The sequence below is a fragment of the Buceros rhinoceros genome, unplaced genomic scaffold (genome assembly GCF_000710305.1).
Source record: "Buceros rhinoceros silvestris isolate BGI_N320 unplaced genomic scaffold, ASM71030v1 scaffold667, whole genome shotgun sequence".
Lineage (NCBI taxonomy): Eukaryota > Metazoa > Chordata > Aves > Bucerotiformes > Bucerotidae > Buceros > Buceros rhinoceros.
The window spans coordinates 96,725-122,809 of NW_010423712.1; the positions used below are offsets into that span (position 1 = coordinate 96,725).

Here is a 26,085-nt window from a genome sequence, read left to right on the forward strand (position 1 = left end):
TAGGCCCCCCCCCCCCCCCGATTCCCAGCCAGCCACAGCCACACTGCTATGGAGAGTCACTCCTGGGCTGCAGCAGCCCCCAGGCTGCGTCACTGAATTGTCCAAGAAGGATAGTTGGTATTGGTCAAATCCAGACCAGGGAGCGTGCTAATAGTTTAATTGTACTGACAGTCACAGGCCGGAGCTCAAGCATTTGCCCTTGCCTTTTTATATAAAAAAAAATAAATATAATATATATTATAGTCATAATGTCCAACGCATTGACAGAAAAATAACTCCTGAAGTCCCTAAACCTTTGTAAGGATGCAAGAGGCCTCTTTATCTCTGCTTTCTGAATGTATTTCCTAAAAGCATCTCTTACTAAGGGTTTTTCTAGGAAACTGTGGATTTCCCTCACCCTTGGGAACATGCTTCCTTTGATCTTGTGTTCTCACTAAGCTCATCTCCTTCAAAAATGTTGTAATTTTTTGCCACTGTTCATTGTCACAGCAATACCTTTAGTAAATGTCAATGAAAGGCTCAGCTTAGAAAATTAAGAGCTCTAATATTCCCAGGCAGAATGAAAACGTCATTCTTGTAAAAGCATTCTAGGAAATGTAATATATGTAACATTAAGCAGGTAGTACAGGAATTCACAGCAGCCTAAAAACCTGTCAAGTGAGCCGCTGTAAAAATTGCACAACCCTAGAAATATCTATGCAGCAATAATTACTTTCTAGTAGCTGAGGCAGAGATTATAAAATTTAGCAAAGGCTCACAAGCTCTTAACAAATCAGTTACTTCTATCTCTAAAACTGAATAAAGAGCTTTATTCTGCAATAAGATTTCCTTTTATAAGTGGTTGTAAAATTTCCATTTAAAAAATGGAACATTTTCCATCCTGTCATTCAGAACACTCAACCGAGTACAAAGACCAAAGAACGGGGTGCCTCTGAGCATTCTCTGTTCCTCCTGTTTTAGAAGTAGCAATAGTGAGTTGATGAAAGATTTATTAATCTCTGATTAGCAAGCTGATAAATCCAGAAAACATGACTTTGAAGGCTGCATGGAAAAAGAGCAATATGAAAGTAGTAACTTACAAAGCGTGTCCTCTTGATGAACTTCACCCATCTCCTGTTCAGTTTATTCAGCTCTTTGGCAATACTTGAGCCAACTTGCTCTTTGCTGACTTCAATGAGATAGTTTCCAGCTTCATTTATGGAACCATGAACCAAATTCCACTTTGCCAGGATCTCAGTAGGGATCTAGACAGAGGCATTGAAATGATTTAAAGCAGAACCCTGCCAAAAGTTCATTTCCAAAATGAGGAACAGAGGAGCAACAACAACCGCTGTCATGTATAATGCTTTCCTTCCAGGAGGCTTCCAAGGATCTCTGCCAGTCGTTACAAAGAGAAACACAACCACGTACCTCTTTTGGATGCTTATTTCGTTTTTCTTCCAGCCACGTCTTTAGTAAGTGGATGTTTTCTGTGTAATTACTCCAGGAAGACAGGACTTTCTGTAAGGTGGTATTTACATTGGAAATATAGTCTCTGCACATAGCAATCTTTGACTCCACTGTCTTAAAAAGTTTGCTAACTTCTTGAGGATCTCCAGCTAGGACATCAAATGGGAATACCATTATAAATTTGGAAACATAGGTGTTAATAATATAGAAGCAGCATTTTACACAAAACCTAAGTGTGAATTAAAACTGGTGATAGCACACCAATTCAAAACAGAGGTCTTCAGATCAGTTTATGTGCACAAACTTACCTAAATCAGGGCTGCTTATGTTTTTGTTTTTCAAATCTTCACATATGTGAGTAGCAGTTTCTAGTAGCGTTTCAAGTTTCTTTTCGTCCAGGAAATTCTGCCCAAATTGAAAAGTAATTGGCACATGTTACTAGGCAGGAAATGCCATTTGGGGTACACTTTTCTCAGTGTGAGTCTATAATCTGCAGGTAAACTCAGCAAAGCCCATCCAGCAATTCATCTGCACCCTTTAGTCTGACACAGACCTGTTCTTTTTTCTGCTCCTTGGGACAGTAACTGAAATGGGAATGTTAACTCCTGAATGTCATTGTCTGAGTCACAGACCTGCATGAGGCAAGGACTGCTTATTTCAAAAAGTTAAGGGCCCTAAGGCAATGTTGAGAAATGATATCTAAAACAAGACAGGCAGAAGTCAGAAAGTGCTGGAAGTGAAAGGCGGCTTTCCCTGCACGCACAGAAATATCGATGTGCCTAGCTCCTGCCACTGATCAAGTAAGATCCAAACCAAGGATAGAATGGGTAAGAGAGGAAGAAATACAAGCAGAGGAGGAGACTTGTGCATTGAACATTCATACAGGGAATGAGAGGGTTAATTCTCGCCCCCCCCTCTGTCTGAGTTGCATTTCACCCCAAAGATCTCCACTCCTACAAGTGTCCTATCTAGCAGGCTACAAAACAACCTCTCCTGTGGCCTTGACAAACCTGGGCCACCATGCCACCACTCAGCCAGGACTGCACATCACAGGAACACAAGTCTTAAACTCCATATTCTATCAGCTCGAGAAAGACCATGAAAACAGCTGTAGAAATAACATGATAGTAAGTGTTCATGAAACAGACTGATTGAAGAAACCCAGCCAAGATTAACCCTGTACTCCCATCTCACTACAGGCTAATACTGCTCAGGAAAACTGATATTTTATACAACTCCTTCCGCAGTTCTGATTTTGGTGAAATTCACACCAATTTAACTAGGGATTTGCCAGTCAGAAACGTGTCTGAGAAACTCTTTATAAACTCCACTAAGATGGAATTCAGGGAGAGTCCCATTAACTGGAGATGAGCCAAAACTGATGGCATCAGCATTTTCATCTCTCTGCCTCTGTTCTTGAGGCATCTTTGAGGGTGTCTGGGGTAGGGTAACCCACCCTCACCCATGCGGGATCATTTTAATAACTTGAGCCCAGAAGCTGAGTCAAGAGCAAGTTATAACAAAACAAGACAATTCATATTCCCCGTGAAGAGGTAAGGAAGCTGGGAAAGAAGAGACAACTGCAAAAGCCAGTATTAGCCAGCACTGCAGGTAGTGGGTGTTTTTGAAGATAGCAATTACTGAAGTACCCCAGAGAGATCCGAATTAGGGAAGGGCTGCTACTGCTGTCCCAGAAATAAAGAAATCTTCCCAATAAAGATTAAAGGACAGAGAGAAAATTACAAACAGCCACAGCTCATTCTATTTCTCCAAACTGAGGAAAGAACTCTCATTCAGAGAAAAACGGGAAGACACGGAGAAAGTTGTCCTTGACATAAACCCCAGATCTCACAAGTCTACCACGCTTCTCTCAATTGTCACAGTATCTTCCGAAGAGGACAGACACAAGCCTTGAATCGAAGAGAGGTGGGGAAGAAGAATTAGTGCCAGGGTGTGATTACACCTATTTTAAACTTACATTCCAATTTTCCAGCAGTGATTCCACGGACTCTTTTGTCCCATATTTCATGTCCCAGATATTTAGCTTTAACAACACCTCATTGGCAACAGCCGAGCACAGTCCATAGTGGTATTCAAGAAAGGTGTTGGAGTTTGCGAAACAAATATTGCTGAATCTGAAAACAGGGAAATGTTCCAAAAGTTGAATCATTGATATGGCGGGCATTCACGTAAAAGGTTTTTAGCCTAGAAACTCAGAATTACATACACATAAACATTATTTCATTATGACGGGAGTAAAATTTTAAAGTAACAGCAGGTCATTTTTCTTAAGTAGCAACAATTTTGAGGCAATATTGATTAATTGAGCAGTCAAAAACAAAACTTCAAATGCTCAGAAAAGGGCATTGCCTTCTGTATGTCAAAGGATCTCAGGTTACAAGCACAATTCACTTGCCACTTTTGAAAATACCCTTCAAGAGCTATATAGGGTTGTACAACCTGTAGATCTCAGTGATTTTAAAAGGTGGAAATTAAAAACTAGAAAATCCACCCCTCCAGAAAAATGTTTCCAATCAAAATATTCCATGTTTCCTACCCCTAAGTAAGTGTTTCCTATCCATACTAGCAAAGGACAACTGAAAAGTTCATGTTACTAAGCTCCACTTTCTACAGATAATTAGACATTCACTGGACCAATGAATGAACCTGCCAGCTCCACCTGACAGTCTGTGCTTAGGTGGCAAATGCTCTTCTTCTCCAAGGCATGGATAAATTATGAGCTTTCTTCAGACTAGCAGAGCAAGTCAAGAGCAGAGCTAGAATACAACGTAGCCAAAGTAGAGGGAATTTGGGGATCACAACCTTCTTTTCATTTCCTCTATCTTTTCAGGAAAGACTAGTGGCGTGTTCTTCTCATCTTCATTCTTAAATGACTGAAGCGTTTCCAAGTGAGAATCAAAACAATCCATCAAGCCCTGGGGAAAAAAAAAGACACAGTAAGCCATTCATTTTAATTCTAGAGATTATAGATTAAAGGACAGAGAGAAAATTACAAACAGCCACAGCTCACTCTATTTCTCCAAACTGAGGAAAGAACTCTCATTCAGAGAAAAATGGGAAGACACGGAGAAAGTTGTCCTTGACATAAACCCCAGATCTCACAAGTCTACCACGCTTCTCTCAGTTGTCATAGTATCTTCCGAAGAGGACAGACACAAGCCTTGAATCAAAGAGAGGTGGGGAACCTGCGAGTCACCTGCCGTTAGGGTGAGAGCTGTTAAGAACTAGTCAGCACAAGACAATCTTCCAGTGCCTTTACACATTAAAGTGCAATGAAGGTATTTATCTCATCGTTTTAAAGTGCATATTTAATGCAGTACTACCTGATTTCTCTTATCACTGTGCATCTAAATATAAGGAACGTGAATCTACACTACCCATGCTATCAGGTTTTTCTGCCCTTTTGCTATCATCTTTAGGCCAAAAAAGTGTTACTGTAACAGTTCTTTGCTAGTGTCAGCAAAGACTGACAGCAAAACTTGTTGAATAAACCTATCAGGTCACACTTGCTTAACACTTCATTAGACTGCTCAATAAATTTCCATTTAACACCCTGCTCACAGCTTATCGCATTAACCCTCTGATGGCCAGTATCTCATGACTGGGGAGTATTTTACAAATGTCTCAGCACAAAGTTCCCTATGTAAAAATAAAATATAAAATGCATTGTACAGAATATAAGCATATTCTTAAGTGGCACATAAAGAAATAAGCTAAAATTTCATTTTTATGTAACAAAACCTGCAACAAAGCATGTTAATAGAAATGGCTAAGTCTGGGGAAACCCTCAACACCAAAAATAGTGCACAGATTTCAAACACTTCATTTTATACCCTCAATACTATTCCAATCAGATAGTTATGAGCATTGGTGGGTAATCTCCTAGATTACTCGATTTACTTAAGAGAAAGTAAAATTTCCATTATAAGGTATAAGGTACCACCTCGGCAACAAGATCCCTACATGAGACATACTAAAATGATTGACTACAGGAAGGAGAGGGGGAAAAATTCTCAGCCAAATGTCTTCCCATCAGGAAAAGTGAATTTGACAGAAGTAGTCTTGGTTTTCTTCTTCTTAAGGAAGTTAATGATTTTATCTACATGTTCAATGGGGAAAAAGAAATCCGTAAACCACCAACAGGTCTCTCTCTTAGGAACACTTTAACTACTTAGGCTGAAGAAGGAATATCATAGATCAAATGGCTGAAGTCTTATCATGTTAAAAAGCCATCTCTCATATCAGGAACTGACTAGCAAAGTACAAAAAAGTGGTGTTATCAAGCCACTCACAGAACATTTATTTCCCATTCTTTCAAATTTTCTTTAAGAACACATCACAAAAATATTCAACCTCCCCCTTGTTCATAAAACATCAAGTACAGCATTATGATGATCAAACAGGCATCAACACATCTAACTCTTTTCAAAGTCTTCAAAGTCAAAAGGACGTTTATTATCAGTGTAAAGATTTCAAGATCAGCACTTCAAGATCAGAAATACCTTGCATGGTACTGACATTCTTTCAAATTTTCTTTAAGAACACATCACAAAAATATTCAACCTCCCCCTTGTTCATAAAACATCAAGTACAGCATTATGATGATCAAACAGGCATCAACACATCTAACTCTTTTCAAAGTCTTCAAAGTCAAAAGGACGTTTATTATCAGTGTAAAGATTTCAAGATCAGAAATACCTTGCATGGTACTGAAGTGCCAAAATACCTCCCATTTCTTTAAATGGAATCACAGGGTGATTCAGCAAATACTTAGCTTTAAGCACACAAACTTTGTGAACTCACTGGAATGTAATCCTGAGCACAAGTGCTTTTCTGAATAGGTATGCTTTAAGCATAGTTTTAAAGATAAGGATGCAATTACCTTGTGTTATAACTTAACAAACAAACAAGTTTCAGGAACCACATAAAAGGAACACCATGATTTACTCATTCAGATAGTTCTTAAATTTAATCTCACCCCAGTGAAGTCAGAAACCTTCCTTATAGACCCATGTAGTTATTTAATTAAACTCATCACTCTTCAAAGGCATGTTCAGAAGAGCTTTTCATCTTCAGAAGATAAACATATCCACACCACTTCCTAAAACGTCAAATAGCAATTCCATAACAAGTGCTTTCCTAGGGTCAGACTGCAGCACAATGTCCCTTTGTGATCAGCATACCTTAAAGATTACAATTATTTCTCTGAAGACAAACATTGCTTTAAACGGGTCCTGCAAATCAGGCAAATCTTCTGCCTGCAGATGTTCTACCTCCTGAAGCCAAGCCTCAATGCTATCCAGAGGGGAGGGCAACATCTGGTCCAGCTTCATTTTCCATTCATTAATCTTAAAAGAAAAATTTAAAGTGATTAAATTTCTCCCTACTATTTTCTTCCCCATCCTCAAGACACTGACACAAGTTTCATAAGCTGATGCTTAAGACAACCCAGGAAAAAACCACCAGCTGTCACTCTTCAGAAAAGGAGCTTCCAGCGAAGTCAGCTGCAAATCAGCGATGTTTACCTGAGATGCAGCTTTGCTCCCCAGCCTGTAAACTCTGTAACGCCTCAGAGAATTTGGCAGTTACTATCCTTGGCTGGTGACCATCTCAGGGGCCAGCAACAAGGAAATTTGTAGTAAATTAGTTGCACAAGAGCAGGGAAACAGGGATGCTCTGGAAAAACAGAGATCTCTGAAACAGAGATGCTTTTCATCATGAGGCTGGCAGGAGAATTTCCAGCAAGGGCCAATAAATCTCCACTTGTGGCAGAGGCAGATAACACAGCCAACCTCACTGCGGAGCACTGACCAACCAGATCTCACTACGTCACTATCCGAGCCATTGGAAAGAACGTATTAACACACTTTTCCCATCTGAGCCATAATTATGTCCCAAAAGAATCATTTAAGCATAAATAGGCCCTGAATTTTGATCAGAAGAGTGCTCAAAGACAATCAGATGCAGGCCATTTTTCACAGACATGACATGGTCCAGAGGCTCAGGAGGCAGAAGCGTGATACAGAGTCACATTCTGCCTCCTCTTGGGCACCAATCAGTTTGTCTGTATTTCACGTTCAGGGTCAATACCTCCTTTACCAATCCAAAGAATGTATCACCTCCCTGCTTTTCCCTCTGCAAGTTCCTGTGGTAGACTTAGGCTTCTCCATCAAACACACTCACACAGGTAACAAGCTGAGTTAGAAATGCCTCTGACCTGAGAGATCAGTTTATCCCACTCTTCTCTCATCTGCTGCTGGCCTTCGCTCAGCTCAGCTTCGCTTCTTTTTGATGACAACACAGGCAGAAAAGCTTTTTTTTCTTGGTTAAATGCTTCCATAAATGACATCATTTCCTAGGGATAAAAAGAAAGAGTAATTCATAGAAGACTTCAGATGGAAGCTCATGGAGCCAAGTATTGTCTTTGATGAGTTCCATTAACTTCAAAGGGTGTGATGCATGGAAAGGCAAGATAGCAGGAAAGAGGCATGCTTGTCTCCAGGCGATATTTGGGTCTGAAATTATAGGTGTCATTCACCAGCAAAACCTGTATTTAAAATAATGTCAGTGCTGTAGGACATGGTTCTGCCCTACTACCAAGAGAAAGGGAAAATTACTCCCCTTACAGTCCCATGGGCCATTTTATTACAAACTCTGGCTACAATATAAAATAAAAGAAATTTTACTTCCTCACTCTATAGCTAACTTTTCAACTACTCCTCTATAACATTAGTTGGGTAGAACCTACTGTTACTATTATCACAGAAATGGCGAAGGTAACGCTGTAAAGGGCCTATGTGCTTGAATCTTGTTCAAGTCTTCAGCTACGTCAATTAAAAGACCTCACTGTACTCTCTCCAGAAAAACCCTCACTCTGCTCAGAAACCAAGTAGCACATATCTTTTTCCTAACAGAAACAATTTTGTCCTACCCTTCCCTCAATCATACGAGGGCATTTACTGAATCCATTGTCAGATTTCCAACTCTTGTTTAAAAGTTTATTTAACACCTTGGTTTAGGCAACGAAGATAAAAATATTCCCAGAAACACTGCTTCTTTTCACAGCAGTAGTTAAATATGAAATGCAACTTACTTTGTACTTCTGGTAATATGTTTCATTCTCTGTGTCTATCAGCAGCTTTGCTAATTTCTTCTCCTGTGCAGCCAACCAGCTCACTGCCTCTCTTACTTTTTCCTGGTAATTAGAGCAGAAAATTTCATTTTTTCATTTTGCAAGCAATTAAAAACAATTTATATTGTCTCATAAAACAACACACACTGAGCATACGACAAACCCCGCCCAAAACTATTGAAAAACAAATAACAATTCCTGGGGAATCTAATGAATTTTGGTCAGGCACTATTACAGAACAAGGCCAAAGTTTTAACCCTGGCACCTGGATACATGAAGTGATGTTAAAAGAAGAGCCTAGGGGAATATAGAGAATTCAAAACTTGGTTTCCCAAGCAGTGTGATCTGTGAGTGACAATTCTGTCCACTTTACATGAGAACTATTAAATTTAAAGCTGGTTGTTCTGCACCTTTGCAAATCCATCTGCCTCTACCCCAATATTTCCATACAGACTTCAGAGCATATATGAAGACAACCAGGCTTGAAAACGTCCTCTGTGATAGTTAAATGATAAAACAAGACAACCTGTACAGCACTTCCACCTGTATCATCAAAGATCTGTTACACTGAGTCTTGACTACCACTCAGGAGCATCGCAAGGTTCAAGCCAATGTCAGTAGGTGAATCAAGGGATCTACAATCTAACTGTTATGAGGCAGGTAATTAACTGGCCAAACAAAGTGCTCATATTCTTGGCACCCATGATGCACATTCATTTAAAAATGTCTCAGTGAAAAAACACATGACATACCTGCAAGTCTTCTTCGGACTCACCCAGATTCTTGGAGTATTGCAAAAACTGAGCCACATAAGTCATGATTGATTTTTCATCTGGATTCATGGTGTCAACATCTACAAGAGCCAATACACCATTTACATAATTACGCAGCCTTCTAGGCCTGATCACATAATTACATGCTATACTGCTGTTATTAAAACACATTACCATAAATATGTTTATTTTGCAGCAGCTCAGATAACATAACATTGACAGAAATTAATATGTAATGAACATTTTTTTCCTTGGGAATATTTTAATGTAACATGATTACCTAATGAAGGAGTTTCTCCCATGAACAGGACAGTTTAATACCCTTTCTTCAGCATACTGTTCCTGCATTTGCTGCCAATTCAAAAATCCTACAAATCCTAAGTACAGTCAGTGTTATAAGATAAAGAACCTCAGATTTGAGCATTACAATAAAGATCAATGACCCATTTCAAACCTAAGCACAGTCTTATTTTTTTCCTGTGTTACAAGTCAACACATACGGGATTATGCTAAACTCACTCCTGATAACAAAGATGAAAAAAAAGCAGATCATTTACCCTCAGGTTCCAGAAGCCGTGGAATATTCAGCTCCAGTTCTGCAATTCTGAAAGCCTCTTTCAGGTTTTCTTTATTGCTTCTCGCTTTTGCCTTCTCTAGATCAACTAGACCTGGTCGTAAGGTTTGGATGATGGCTAAAAAAGGCAGACCGCTTCGCCAGCTTGACTTGAAATCAGTCACGTTGATAGAGCCATGCCTACCCCAAAAATAATTAGAAACAAAATGTTATAGCCTGTTTCCTCGGATGTCTTCAGTACAAATTTAGAAATGGAATATAAATTCAGTAAAAGGGACTATGAACCAAATCCAAGGAGTATAGAGAATCCGGCCATGGAACTTCTGCAGAAGCTGGAGCAGATAACAATACAGCCAGTACTACCAATCACTAAAGCTAAATATTTTTATACTATTTTATTTTATTACTCAATGTTTTTATCTTTCATTACATTCTGAAGATAAAGCCTTTCTGATCCAATATCCTGTATCACCTTTGTGCTCAACATCTATGCTTTCTATGGGATAGAAAAACGACTATTCAGCAAAGCACTGAAGAGCAGGTAGGTATCAGTCTATAAGGGCACCAAGTACTGGAATCACTTCTAGCATTTTAGAAAGCCCAGACCTCAAAAGTGACCTATTACTGCAGGAAAAATATTTCTTTTTTTCTTATTAGGCTTAGTGTCTTTAAAACATCCGCTATTGAGAGGTGCTTGGACAGCGCTGTGAGGTACCACAGGCAGGCCACAGTGAATTCTGGGACAACTTTCCAAAACCAGCCTGTGTATTACAAGTAAATTATGGCATGGAAAAGATGTGGGGTGTGAGGTGATCAAATTCAGTTACAAAACAATGGGCCAGAACTTACAAGAGTTCTTTCACAAAAAACTTAACAGAATCATTCAAGGTAACCACAGTTCAGAAACGATGCTACAGAACAGCAATATTGCTGAAAAGGCAAAACAAGTGAAAGAAAGAGGAAGAATAAATGGACATTTACATGTTTTTTACATGCCAATCAATCTTGACCTGATAAAACACAGCTAAAGGGGAAACTTGAGTGTCTGAAAACCTTCTCCCTGCAGTAAGTGTCTGATGTGCTGATGAAGGCCTTTATCTCCCACTAACAACATTAGTAGGATGTTATTAGAACATAAAGCAACCAAAGAGCAGGAGAGAAAGGGCTGACAGTGTGAAACGTATCTGAAACATCTTGGAGTGAAGTCATAGCCCTTGAAGGAAATGTAAAACCTTGCAAGAAATACCTGTATCTGCTCTAGATTGTGCACTGTGAAAACTCCCAGTGAAACCAACAGATCTATCTGTACATCCAAGCATCAGGAGATGCTTGAGAACTGGGGACTAGGACCTCCAGGACTAGGGTCCTTCTTGAGGATCAGGCAGTGTTTTGACAGAAAAAGACAAGAGGTGGGAATCCTAGAAATCCTATATTCTTCATTTAAAAATAAATTACTGAAACTTTGTTAACCAGTGCCAACCATGAGGATTAAAACTAGCAAATCATGTAAACATTCCACAGGACTTATCACACAGGAGCTCCTGAAGGAGAAAAGCCAAACAACCCAATGTACATTGTGCTATTTCATTGGTAGAGTTAGCTCCACATTATTATATTTAAAGGGCTCATGTTGAAACATTTAGGGTCTGGTTCATGTGAAAAGTACTGGTAAAAACATCTGAAATCTAAACGATTTTCTGCTGAGCTGTCACTAAGTAATAGAAAAAAAATAGGAGAAAATACCACCACGTTTAGAGGAAAGCAGTAAATACAACACGTAACATACTATTTATAAGTCTTTGATGGAACTTACAGTGAACACTGTTCTTTTGCCCATAACAAAAGAGCCTTTGTAGCAGAGATCTTCCACCGTTCCTTAATTTTAGCACTTTTATTAGCTGCTCGGCTTGCCTTTGGAGAGGAGTCAAGAGCACTTGAACAATCAAGCGAAGGCTGATTGTAAGTACAAGCAAGTGTCCTGGCAAGTTCTTCAATCTATCAGAGATGATGGGACAGTTAATCAGGCTTCAATGAAAAATTACCAAGACACCAATGGCAGAAAACCACAAAGAGTTAGAATGGACTCAATGGCAGCCGTAATAGTAGTTCCCTGCCCCTGAGATCAGATCAGGATCTGTTCAACCTGAACTATTCCCATCCCAAAGGTGATTTTGTGGCAGAAAATATTCACCCAAAGACTTCCACGTTACACAGAGTGTACCAGCAATGGCATCAAGGGACCTTCACTCTCAGTATGCTCTTCTTCTCCTCCTACCAGTGAAAGCAGCCGGTGGCAGCTGTGTTTTCTGCTCTCAGCAGTGTTGTCTATCAGGCATTCTCACAGTTTGCCTGCTCACTCAGGGTGAGGAAAATCTACTCGATAGACCTCAGAGATCTAAACTTGATTAGAGAAGCCTGGTTTAGGTAAACGATAATGCATAGGCTATGTGCAGCACAAGAATCTTCAGCACCAAAGTACCTTTACCAAGAAAAATGTGTTAAATAACTTTGCTTCTTAGTGCTCTCCTGAGCCCCAGTCACCAGTTCACCCCCAGTGCACCTATGCTAATTCACTGCTGGGCTCTTGCTAGGAGAGTTTGGCTCCATCATCCTCCACAGCCTTACAACATGATTAAAGCAAGGCCCTGTGCTTTCAAACCTCCCCATAACCTCACGCCACACAAGATGCCTGCCCAGTATCCTGTATAAAAAACATTATTATGACAGCCTTCAAGTTATTTCAGCACTTGGTTCTGAGAAAAATAATAGCACAGAGCCAACAGTGAAGAGGGGAGCTGCCTCTGAGGGAGATGGATATGAGTCACTTTGCACTATTTGCTCTATCTAGAGCTTCATCACTACAGGCCTTAGACAGATAGGCCAAATTTAGCCTATTTTTTAACTGATTACTTTAGAAAAATCTCAGTATCTTTCCTTCCTACCATTTGGAGCTAGTTCAGGCTGTAATGCCACTGTGAAATTGGTGAAGCAGCTCAGAGACACAGGAAAGATGCACTGGTGTGTCTCCTCCCTGAGCCATCACTTCCAGAGGTCAGAAATAATCTTCTGCTTTGTACTAATTCATCTCATTAGGCAACAATGTAAATCAACACGTCATTGTGCTTTTCCCCTCTACTAAAACTCTCTTACATCACTGAAATACTTACATGAAAATGAAATATAATTGTCCAAATTAGGCCAAGCACAATAGAAGGTTTTCCTTCAATAATGTCAGCAACATGAATATTTATGAGCTTGAGCTAGTGGGGGGGGGGGAAAAAGAATCATTGTTAACAAAGAAAATGTTCCACCAGCTCAACCGGCCTTAGTAGCGAATTTCCAAGTTAATACTCACTGATCTGCTCTTTAAAAATGTCAAAGCATTTTCTATGTTACTTCTACACTGGAAGGTATTAAATCCTTTTTCCCGTGGCTGTGAAGCAGAAAGAACAGGTTACATCCTCAGTTGTAAAAATCAATTTTATTTTATATTTTGATAAGAGAACTCCTGCGAAGATTCATAAATTACTTCAGATCAATTTATTTCAGTGCCAGTGGTATAAGAATAAGTTACTTGCAAATAGTTCTACGACTCCAGAGGGATCATTCCTATGGTTACAATCAAGCGTATCCAGAAGTCTTTGCTGGAGTTGACAAAGGATTGAGGTAATTAATATTTTTATTACTCTGTCTTACCAGATGTTGACCTGAAAGCACTTCCAACAGGTCCAAAAGCAAATGTCCTTGCTGTATGTCTGTATACAGGTCTGAGATAACATAAGGAGGTGTATGCTGCAAAACAAATTACAATGCTTGTCATACCATCTTTTGTGGTTTTGAGTTCAGCACGCTGCAGAACATCACAGATTACTCTGTTGTTTAAAAAAATGTTTAACATATTTTATTTTTTCAATAAGCTGAAGTATAAATCCTGTATCTAATTAGACAAATCCTGTTTCTTTTAGCCCTTTATTATGTTTGTCTCTTATTCCCCCTTGCCCTGCCTCTGTGTTTTAGAAGGGTTGTTTTAGGCCTCATTTTCAAGTATTTATATTTTTCAAGGAGATATGTGCCAAAAGACTTCAAAACCTTGAAAAAGGGAAAGAAAAGTAGATAATTCATATTTTGACTTCTTAATCAATGTACGTCAAGAGCAAATTTGATTACAGAGCTGAAAAACTAAACCCTCACTCGTTTCATCCACTTGTGGAGAACATAAACCTACCACGAGCTCAGCAGCTTCTGCTCAAGGAGAGACTAAAACAGGCTTTTTAAAATTTATTTTACCTGAGCAAGTCAAAGTCCCAGTACATGCTAAAATGAGCTGCTTTGTGAAAGCTTAAAGAGCACCTACACTACTATGTGGTTTGTCTTAATACTTAACCAGTCACTCAGGTCATCCCATTAAACTCATGTTCTCGAATTGCATAATAGAATAATACTTACTTAAACATAGTAAAACTAAACATAAATACAGAACCTCATAAAACCCTGAGACACGTGCCTCAACACAGCACGAGTATGTTTCACCACATCAGTAAGAGGGATACTGTCTGCTTACAAGCCATCTCTTACAACTGTCCTTGCACAATCACCAATACAATGTTGTTGCACCTATGAAACAGTATAACCAGTGCCTAAAAATCTAATATTAATTTTGTCTGTTCCTAAGATTTGTAATCTCCACATGGAATGCCCAAATCAAAGAGGCAAAAGGCATGTCCTTCCTAAAGAATCCCCTTCTTACCTTTGCCAATATTGAATTTATCCAACTAGTGAAGGTTTTCTTCTGTGTAGATTCTCGCTGCACTGGAAAAAAAAAAGGAAAAAATTGTTAATGAAAAAAAATTATCTAGTTTTATTTCTCTTTCTTAAAAAGATAAAGAGCATGCATTTCAAACCTAAGGTCCATTCTTTCAGATGTTGAGTTAGTGTTTAATATTAGTTTTTCCTCAGCTCTTATTTTAGAGCTGGTATTTCCTAGCTCACAGAGATTATACTGCAAGCACTTCTACCAACCATCAAGCATACTTCTACCAGATGCAGCAAAGCACAACTAAGTAAGGTTTTTTTCAAAAGCTCAGCAAATACAAACAGCGCTGTGAACACAACATTTTATAGAGCAATACGTCTACAGTAACTCCACCCAATCCTAAATGTTCCTTGAGAGACTCACAGCCATCATCAGTACAAGATCCACCCCAAAATATGGGAAGAGCTTGCACAGAGCTGGGTGATGAAACCAGGATGGAGGCTGGGCTTAGGTGATAACCGTGAATCTGTAGGTGAAGCCATACAACAGGATGTCATGGCTAACTGAAGGACTGGGTGAGTTATTGGGCTGTCATCAGGCAATATACTGACTCTCACATCAGAGTGGAGATCAAGAGAGGGGAAAGTCTTTCTCCACAGCTTGGGGGTAGCAGGGATGAAGAAAAGTCTAGTTCTCCCAAAAGATGAAGCAGAGTGCGAGCAGCACACCAGACCAGTTCCCCAGCTCTGTCCCTGGTCACGGCCAGTAGATTATGCAACTCTCAAGCCCACGCTCCCTCCCAAAAATTCAGCCATTCGCAAGACAGACCACCACCAAAACCATACATCTCTGCTGAACATCTGTATGCAGGCCTGAGGTAACAGCAGGAGGTGTTTGCTCCCGAGGTTATGGCCTTTCAGGCCTCACCACGGCCACCAGTGGCCATCCCAATGGCTCGCGGGAGCAGGCGTGAACACAAACTCCTTTTCTCTCCCTTTCCACATCAGCCTTGACTGCAAGCGTTAGGGTTGGCTTCCCAAAAATCAGGCCAAAAAGTACCATCCCCGCAAGGGACCTGCCTGTTGCTGCGGAAGGGTGGTCATCCCCTCCCTCTTCCCCATTTGAATAAAAACCCGAAAGGCTGCACTGGTTTTAACAGCCCAGACATTACAAAGCAGGTTAAATAGACTGTCAGCTGAGGGGAGGCCAAGATTACACAGGTAGGAGAGCTGACGTTTTGGTTGCCCAAACCACCATCTGTGACCTGCGCCAGCCACACAGCTCTCCTGCCCTTCCCTCTGAGAGACTGAGGTGGACATCAGCCCCACCATGGGGTCAGTCTGCAACGCTCCTGTCTTATCCCAAGCAGAGAGGCAAAACCTGAAAGGTGAGAGAGGCGCAAAGCAGAGAGAAAGAACGAGCTCCTTTCCCCGCTGTGTGGCAGGAGGGGCCGCGTCAGGCAGCCCAGGGCAGAGGATGGCGTTTTGGGTCACAGCAACAGAGAGGCTCGGAGCTCCTGAGTATGGAGAGGCAGGTGGGCTGCGGGATGCTGGCCCACCACCCTGCCAAGAGGACAGGAGAGGGCCTGTGACCCCAGTGCAGCTCCCTGAGGAGCAGCAGGTGGCAGAGCAGGATGCACAGCCCAGGCTCGGAGGGAGATGGTGGGCAAGGTGGGTGCAGGGGTACTCACTGTCCACTTCCCAGCTGGGGTAAATCCCCCCCCATACAGGAGAGGCTGAGCAGGCCATCAGCTTGCAAGAAGAAAGAAATCTGGGAGACAAGGTGGAAGCAGATGATCTCTTCTGCCTCTGAAAGCACACTCTTGCACAGAAGATTAATGCGAAGGCAAATTTGACATCAAAAAGAGCACTCAGCAATAGATAGGTATGTTTTTGGAGGCTGGGCAGGATGCAAGGTACCAAAAATACTAAGCCCTTGGGGAAAAAAAAAAAATCATGACTGGTTTGCCTATGAAAATGCCACTCTTTATTATGCTCTGGGAATTTGGCAAACACAACCCCCTGGGGGGCTTTTCAACATCCCAGAGAGCCTGAAGGGCTTGCAGAGCAGAGCTCCGTCAGCTCACGAAGCACAGCAAGCTGCTTAAAGAGAACGCAGCCTCCTGCTCCTAACTCCCCCACCTGACCCACAGACCTCCTTCTGCTTCACCAGACGGGTGAGCAGCGAGAAAAACATTCATGATTATGTGCATCGAGGGCTGTTTTTCATCCTGTAGCTAAGACGTCTTTCAACAGTCCTCCTCTAATCTGCAGTACTACGATCCTGCCGAAGCATCAAACAGCCCGTTTCCCCTGCTTGCTGGATCGGTCTCTGCTTTTTTTTGAATATCACAGAGATCATGATGAACGGTAAGGTAAGGGTAGTCTTAAAGGCACAGACAAAAATGCAATCTCAAAACCGTTTTGTTTGGAAAACAGAAACTAAGTGCAAACACGCCACCCAGACCAACCAACGCAGCAACACTCACATGGAGGATATAAATAGCATGGAGATATTGGCTTCATGTTAGCACAGGACCCAACCACACCCCTTGAGTGAATACCCATGCAGGAGCTGTTCCAATTAACTAACGAGCGACTCTTGAGTAGCTGCACTCAGTTTTATCAGGCGGGCAAGGCTGGTACTGCTGGCACTTGAGAAGGGACAGAGAGCAAACATTAACTACTCTGCCTGACGCCAGCGACTCTTCCAGCTGCAGCTCTTGCCAAACACACACTGCTGCTCAGAGGACTTGCTTTTGGGCTTGGTTACAGAAAGGTGGCTAAAATGAGGACATTTGGTCTTGTTTTGGTTGAATCTCTCCATGTTAGTGTGCAGAAGCATTATGCAATGTGGGCCAGATGCTGCAAGCGTTGATTCGTGTGGGCAGCTCTTGGGCAAATGTCTCACCTGGTGAAAGTACGAGGTGGTTATTTCCCTGCACACACCTTACACCCTCCCCAAGCTACAGCTGCTGCCTAGTACAACCCACCAGGCTGCCTTCCAAGCAGCCACAGCCTCAGCTGCAATGTGGCTTATTTGCGTACCCAAACAAATAACAATAAAGTAATAATAATCTCATTGTGAATCAATAACAAAACTCCATGTCTGACAATATTTCCCGGGACTGTAGGGCAGCAGTCACTCTGCTTCCATCCAGCCCACACAGCTCAGTACAGATGTGAATCCGGCACCGAGGCAGGCAGCTGTATTTCAATTTTCAGGCTGAATGTGTTTTCCCTCCCAGCTCCCCCCCCTACTCTACTGCTCAGAGGCGCTAATGATTTAATCAAGCTTTCAAATTCTTATCTCTACCACGTGGTTAATTAATACGGATTTTTATTTTCATGAGGATGAATGGATTCTTTGTTAGACCTTTTTATAGGACTCTAAGTGACCTTGGTTTTCCCTTGCCCTAGTTTTCAAAATGTCACTGACCCAGATTAAAAAGGCTATCAGGAAAAAACGATCATTTTCTTCACTTTGGTCCAAAACTCACCGAACCAGAAAGTGGATCAAGAGAACAAAATAAGAACCTGCTAATCTGAAAACACCCCAAATCTATCACATTTCATCCTGTGTTTTAAAGCTAATCTTCAGAACAACTCTTTAGGGAGGAATAACATAGAAGCAGCGTGTCACGTAGGCTAGCTGAAAATCAATACCCACTGTTGGACAATGACTGCTTTATCCTGTAATGAGCTATCAACAAGTGCTACAAACCAGCCTAATCATTAAGGGCTGGAGCAGGGACCATGGGACATGGCAGGGACCATGGCAGGGCTGAACTCTCCCAGGAGGAGAGAGCAGGAGCACCACCAGCCACGGTTTTACTCTCAGCCTTCCTTTAATGGCAACCTAGAAAGGCCAGACTTAAAATTAATCTTCTCTCTCCTGTCACCTTTCGTGCCTCCCTTCCCAAGGTCGGAGATAGCAGTTCACAGGAAAGCGCCTTCTCCTCCCTCAGCAGGGAGCTGGGGGAAGCAAATCGCAGCAGAGCAGATGTACCCTGTCTGTCCACGTTCATCAAACATCATCAGATAGGAAAGAGGTCATCTTCTATGACGAGGACTGGTGCATCACTGCCAGTGAATCATTTAAATGCTGTGGCTTTTTTCTTTAAAAAAATTTTAAACAAGTATTTTAAATTAATGAGTGCAAGCCTGTCTGTCATCTTCCCATCTCTGTCTCGCTAGATGGAATGACCACTTGCGTATGATATTTTTATATTTTCTCTTCACCATTCAGGTTAGCTGAGGCCGTGTCTGCAGTAGCAAGCAGTGGAGCTTGACAGGAACGGATCAGCAGATCAGAAGAGCTGGTGTTCAGGACACAACGCACCTACCATGCGCGCAGGGAAGAAAGGTTGTGTTGGACTCGCTCTAGCCCGAATGCCCACAGCCAGCCATGGTACCTTCCTGGAGCATTTGTTTCAGTTTCATCCAAAATAACCATTTCCACACTCCCTGACAGCTCAGCAAAATGAACCAAAGCATGGTCACCAGAGATAACTGGGAGAGCACCTTCAAGACAGCACTGCTGGTATGAACTAAAACACCAAGAAGGCACATACTGTAAATTATAGGAACTACCAGAAGAACTGTTAGTTACTTGTAAACCCAAGTAGAGGGTAAGGAATTCAGCCCGAGCTCTTTATATAGTCCCCTCCCTTCCACCCAGTAACAGGGTTTTATTTGCTGCAGACAGGAAAGCAGGGAAAAGAGGTATTTCCAGCATTTATGTTCAGCAACATGGTGTTAAGCAATTAAAAACACAGTGTTTTTTGTCAAGATTAAGAAGTTTATCCAAAACCCAGCGAAGGAAATGAAAATGTGTCCACACGAATGGGCCTTTTCATATAAATATTAACTCATTAACTCCCACCAAGTCTGCATGGCAAGTGCCAACTTTCGTTTTCACACTATTCCTTTCAACCTCCTTTTCCTTTTCGAAACAAATCAGCAGCACTTTTAGTAAATGCAGTATCGTGGGAAGCCTGTTCACACCGAGTTTTGCCCTCCTGCCTTTCTTAAAACGCTTCCGCTCTTCTCATTGCCAGGATCCTGGAGCAGCTCTGCTCTGAATCACCACTGTCTTCGCTGCCATTACAGCCCATGAAGTGAGGCACTGCAGTACTTGGGGGCACGGGCAGAGGCTGCAGATTAAGTACATAAGGGTACTCAGTCACATCATTTAGACATCAATGTACTTTTAAAGATAAGGGCTTGAGTGGCTTTGCTAATACTTTAACGAGAAACCACAGTGAAGAGAGATTTGAATCTAAGTGGCCTTCAGTGCCCTGTACAGGTGCCTCAGAAGCCATCCGCTCCTCAAGCATTTTAGTGCCAGCTTTTAACCAGTTACGTATCTGATAGAGCTTTAACAAACTGGAATGCATTTATACAACTATACAATCTATTTTTTTCATCAGGCATGTGAAACAGACAGAAATATCCATGACAGATTTTTTTTTTTAGGCAGTCTCATGTGTCGGTTGCTTCTCCGATGCCATCAGCACCGTCACATGTAATGAGGCCACACAGTTAGGGGAACTGCAGACAGGATCCTCACTCATAAATTTCAGTGCAGCTCCTGTAGGAGCTTTCTGATTTGCAAAAGTCACCCTTGAAGAATTTAATAAACATTTAATGGACTTTTTGATCACTCTGTTTAAACAAAAAACTAGTGTGGTTGTAATAACATACTGACTCTGACAGATGAGGCGTAGAGCTAGAACACAAAAAACACTGCGTAAGGATTAGAAAACACCTGACCTCTGGATGAATTAAGTGGGTCTTGGAGAGATGTCCTCCTTTACCCGGAGATGAGTGCATTCAAACAACAAAATCTACCTGCATATACCAAATTCTCAGTTTCACTTGAAGAGAAATCATTCATTAAGGATTAGGCATAACTGCATGAAAATGGCATGATTCGTTTGTATCATCAAATACTCTCTTCAAAAAGAGTTTTAGCAGCCACGTTCATATATAATTATCCTTTGGGTTACAGTAATAAACAGTAACATGGACACAAATTAATAAGCAGAGCCAAAAATTAGGACCTCTGCAGTTAATTAAACAGTGAAAGAGTAAGTACATGTCCCAAACTCTGAAAGCTAGAACACACTCTCTTGTGTGTGAAGTAGCTCAGCAAGCAGGAAAAGAGAAAACAGCGTTCTGCAGAGGCTCGGTGGGAAACACCACACATAGGGTCTGTTTGCTGTCCTAGGGAAGACAGTGGAAGGACTCGTGCATGGGAAGGAAAGTGGAGGCTGGATCTTCCCACGGGGTAAACAGATTTACATCCTGAAAACAAAAAATATTCCCACTCCAGAGTGCCACAAACCCTGTTCAGTTTCTGCGGTGGCCACTCCTGGGCAAGCAGCTGCACATTCCCCTTGCTGCAATCCTGAGGGTTACTTGTTGCTGGTGAGTCTATGTCCAACAGTTCTCACAACACTGCCATGAAGATCTTCTCTTACCAAAGAAGGGAACATGACTCCCCACTTCAGGTAGCTGCAAACACCTGGACCCCAGCTGTGCCTCTTCCATTTATAGAAGGCTGAGTGCCAGGCTGGACCCCCCTGTGGGGCCAGAGGGTAAGACAATGCTGGGAGGGAAGCTACAGGAGAGGAAACGTAGGACAGGGCTCCCATGTTACTCCTCCCGTGCTCATTGCCAGAAAAACCCCACACTCCTGCCTGCTCCTTCTGTGGCTGCAGCAAAAGCGATTTCAGGTTTCAAAGACCATCCAGATGCCACCACAGAGCAGACCCCTGGCAAACATCCTCTGCCTGTATTCAAAATGTCTGCAGCCTGCGTGGCAGGAGAAACCCTTCCCTTAAATATTTTCCCATAGGATTCACCTGCAATAGCTCCTGCTCCAGGCTTTTCACCTGCACTTTTAGGTTGCTGTGCAAGGACACAAAACAGCTTTCCAGCTGCTCTAAGTTGTCCCACATGAAAAAACTGGGAGAAAGCAGAGAGTGCTGGAGGAAAGGGCACAGAAAATGTTGATCTTACTGTGATTTAATTTTATTATAACATCTAGGGCAGAGGGAAGGAAAAAAGAACAGAAGAGAAGGAGCCCAAGCACTGACATCATGCAATTTCACAGCAATTTCAATTTTCTTGGCAGGGAGGGAGGGTGGTAACTATTACTCTTTTGTTTGTAGAGATCAGCTTAAAAACTGGAAAAGGTTAAAGAGCAATATATAAATTTGAAAAGATACATATATAAGGGTTTGTATTCTTGCAGCTTTTTACTTCAGCCTCATGACTTTATGACTAGCCTCATCATTTGAAAATGCCTGGAGATGGGAACATTAGAAACCATCTTGCTTTCATTTCTTTTCCTATTTTCTTCATCTTTTCCAAGCTTCATTAAATGTCCTTAAAATATTTAGCTAAAAGGAAAGACACACTGGGAACAAAGTTACATTTTTACATATTTTCCAGTGACTTTCTTTACTGCATCTTCTATGCCGAACACTATTAAGAAAGTGACTGTTCATCCTTGGACACTCTTCTAACTAAAACCCACTAATAGAAATTCCTCCAAAGCAGGATTTTACAATATTAACCCACTGACATTAATTTAATAGGATTGCTATAATAATTAGAGCTACTAAGTAGTAACTAATTATTTTAAGGAGGTTCTTCTTCCCCTCTTTACTTTTTTTTCATCCCCAAAGTGCTGTCTTCCTCACAGAAAACTGTGGCTTAAAATCACAGTCAAACATATGTATAAAATCAAATACTGATTTTATACATGGTAGGGAAGATAAAAAAGCTAACCATTTTATGACATTTTCAGGCATATAACTTCACAAAGATATACGACCAAACCAACTGGCACATTAAATTGATCTTGTCCTAATTAACCACACTAAACAAATGCTCTATCATCTCTGGACACCTTTCAGGAAAATAGGAGATTGGATCACAAAGAATTTAAAGGTAGAATAAAATACGAGCAATCCAAACTAGATCTCACTCCTACATTTTTCTTCTGTGTCAACAATGGATGTGTATCTCCTGTTACACTGTGTATCACACAACACTGGACATACTCTTTGAAGCTGTACGTTAACAATTTGAGAGGCAGATCATAACGAGTTTTATAACCATCTTTAGTGATCCAAAAAGTCAGCTGCTTCTCTAACAGTTATAAGCAGCCATTCTTTGAATCTGACATTTCTCTAAAACTTAAAGTAATCAAAGTCTCCGGCTGCTTTGCAAATCTCATCCCAAGATTCCTATTACTGGAAAAACCCTTTTCCTTGAGTGAGCCTATTATTCTTATTTCATCTTTCCTACAACAGATCTGCAGGTAAAGTTAATAATGGTTTCTCCAGGTCATGTCAGGGAACGTGTCTTTGGTGCTTCATCACAGCTGCGTTCCCATTTGCCTGTTTGACCCTGAGCGGATGCTGCAGTGTCACAGCTCCCTACAGAGGATGTGTCTGTACCATTTGTTGCACCTTAATCATCACAAAAATTGCCTATGTCACTTCTAAGGGATGTCTCCATTTTACAATAGCACAAAGAGCTTGACCCCATGTTTGCAGTGTGTTCATTTCAGCATAATCTGGGAGCTCAAATTACTACAGCAAAGAAACGTGATTTAGTCACTTCGGTTTTAATAAGCATGGTTCTTTCACCGAGATATTGACCAAAAAACCCGACTGTTAGTCGACACATAAACACCAGTCTGACTTTTTTTTTTTTCCAGAAAACAGCCTGAGTATTATTTAAAAATAAAACCCTATTCTAACACCACATGTAACTTTATTTCAGGAGCCTGTGCCTTGAAGCCAAATAGTGTTTTCTAAACCCGTTACATGACAACAGCCACCTCACTCTTTCTACCAAAGGCTGACTTTGACTGGCACAACAAATGTGTGTCTGACAAGCTGTGCTTGGTGCGACAGTCAGACTACCTCCTGTCTGGTAGGAGTTTTTGCTTGCTCTCCTGAAAATGTAATACAGAAGCAAAACGGAAGAAAATTCACCATTAAAGACGCTTGGCTTTAGACCACTGTTAACACTCACTCATCGTAACACATGGCTTCAATGACAATATTAGTGCAAATATGGATTGTAAAAGTAACTTGGCAGAATATTCTTTTGCACCATCTGTTTTAAACATATTTTCTCTCAACTAATCACCATAGTAATTTCAGTGCAAGTAAGATAAAAGAAAATAGCTCTGTGGAAACATGACTTAGCCCATTCATCCTAGAACAACCAGGCTCCAAACATCTCCAAGACAGGCTTTCCAGCAGTGTTAGTGCTGCTGCCTGGACTAGCCTCCTTGATAGCCTCCATGAATGTTTTCATTAATAAGTTCAGAGGAAAATCAGCCTTCCCAGGAAATTCTTATAGAAAGAAATTCAACACGTGATTAAGGAAAACCCAGAAAGCCTCTCTGAGAGGACAGCTGTGATGCAAGCGTTACCATTTAGCTGTCCAGGTAGCTGCCATTAACTTGGAACAATTAAAAATCAGCCAGTGAGTGCTTCCTTACTAAGTTATAACTCATTACAAGTAAGGATTAAATACTCTGATCTGTAAGAAATTTGTTTAGAAACCACAAAAATTTTCTTCTTGTTTTGGCCACAAGCTATCTTTCTTGCAGGGGATATAGCAGTAAGAACAGAAAAACAAAATGAAATAAAATAGTACTGTAGTTAATAGCCTCATTAAGACAGCTTAATGCAACCGCCTAATTGTCAGCAAATTGAAAACATGGAGACTAATGAAATGGCAAAACTGTTTTCATGCTGACAGTTCCCTTGAAAACAGTTTACAGTAACATTTATTCCAAATAACAAAAGAACCAGTGAGCACTTCTGTACCAAAAAAGGCAAAAGATCTGAAAAGACCACGCGAAAGTACAAGAGCTGTTATGTCTCATTTCACTGCTAAAGTATCTCATGAAACACAGAAACATCTGCAAAGAAGGACAGACACGAACCAGCTACACTGATCATAACACTAGTTTTAACAAGTTTCTCAGAATTCCCTTCACCTTGTGCACAGTCACAGATTTTTGCAAAAATCTGCATTAAAAGGGCAGAGAAAACTAGAGAACTACCGTAACTTACCTTGCAGTGATAGATGGAGATCGTCTATTTCGGAGGAAGCTTGCTCCTCTGTTGAGGGAGATGACTGCGTTGATGCCATATTAAATTCTATGGAGATTCTTTAATCAATTTCCAAACTGAAATTATGGAGAAAAAAAAAAGAAAAAGAAAAAAGAAGGAAATCAGTACAGTTTTACATAAAAATTGATGGTCCTCAAGAGCGTGGTACTGAGACACGCGTTTTGTTTTGGGTTTTCTTCCCTTGGCAGGCTGTTTCCTTAGCTTAGACAGAATAAAGTAACAGTTCCTACTGCGTGAATCCAAGCTGTGGTCCCTTGACTCTTTTCTAACGGTGGGCAGCAGTACTCCGCAACACAAACCGTGGATCCCAGTGTGTCTTGCCATGAAAGCAGAAGCACTAGAATAAGGAAAAATCAAACATAGTTGTTTTCTTTGAGAAAGCCAGGGTGACAAAGGCTTCAGTCACCCTGCAGGCTTCTGCAGATTTGTTACTGCCAAACCTCATTTTTTTAAACCTTTGTACTTTTCAGATCTCTCTTCCTGTCCTGGTAATTGTTGCAGAATGGAAACAATTCAGGCAGTATCTGCAAAGATTGAGGTGAAATGAAAAGGCGCTGGTTATAGTACAAGAATAATCACAGCTGCTGTCTCTGTCTGGTATCTTTGTTACTCCTCAGCCCCCCATGCAGGACTTTCTTTTCCCAACCCCTCTCCATTTTCCTCTCCCTGGATACCTCCCCTGTCTCTGTTGCAACTTCAGTAAAGAATGCTGCATCTTTCTTAAAAGGGTAAAACTGTTTCTCTTACTGCAGTAGCTACATTGTTCAGTTTCCTACTGTAGGAAAAACCCGATACTGACTCAATTTTATCAAGAACTTAAATTCAAAAAGAAATTAAGTTGAAAATTAAATAAGGGCTCATCTTAAACAACCTAAATAACTGTAACCTTTTCATCACACATCACAGGATTTACACACCATACAATAACTCATCCACCAAGTATATGCCAAAATAAAGGGTATGAATAGATGAGTAAGGAAATACAACATTCAAGAATGCCAGAGAAATTTTCACATTCAGTCCCTCGTTCATATGAATCACAAGGCAGCCTTTGTTTACTATATACTATTTTTCCTCACTCCCTGTCTCACTGCACAGAAAGAGCAACATGTGTTTAATGAGGAGCTATTCAATATTTTGTTTTCCTCACCCTGAACAACGTGTGTCCTTGTGCTTTATCCAAGAGCTGCTCTGATGACAGGATTATTAATT

General features: G+C 41.0%; 1 protein-coding gene across 1 annotated transcript in view; it reads right to left on the bottom strand.

The window, feature by feature from the left end:
• The window catches only part of LOC104497249 (nesprin-2-like), a gene marked incomplete at its 3' end in the record, with an annotated part of 121,190 nt that extends 96,298 nt beyond the window's left edge, over positions 1-24,892 (bottom strand). The window contains exons 1-16 of the mRNA XM_010140483.1: positions 24,814-24,892; positions 14,697-14,758; positions 13,646-13,741; positions 13,305-13,382; positions 13,117-13,209; positions 11,763-11,944; positions 9,933-10,129; positions 9,355-9,455; positions 8,564-8,665; positions 7,688-7,825; positions 6,654-6,818; positions 4,273-4,385; positions 3,428-3,584; positions 1,758-1,854; positions 1,411-1,598; positions 1,080-1,244 (exon numbers count right to left, since the gene is read on the bottom strand). Coding sequence (XP_010138785.1) covers positions 1,080-1,244; positions 1,411-1,598; positions 1,758-1,854; positions 3,428-3,584; positions 4,273-4,385; positions 6,654-6,818; positions 7,688-7,825; positions 8,564-8,665; positions 9,355-9,455; positions 9,933-10,129; positions 11,763-11,944; positions 13,117-13,209; positions 13,305-13,382; positions 13,646-13,741; positions 14,697-14,758; positions 24,814-24,892 — 2,013 coding nt within the window. The remainder of the gene's footprint in view (positions 1-1,079; positions 1,245-1,410; positions 1,599-1,757; positions 1,855-3,427; positions 3,585-4,272; positions 4,386-6,653; positions 6,819-7,687; positions 7,826-8,563; positions 8,666-9,354; positions 9,456-9,932; positions 10,130-11,762; positions 11,945-13,116; positions 13,210-13,304; positions 13,383-13,645; positions 13,742-14,696; positions 14,759-24,813) is intronic.
• Between the last annotated feature and the right edge of the window lie 1,193 nt (positions 24,893-26,085).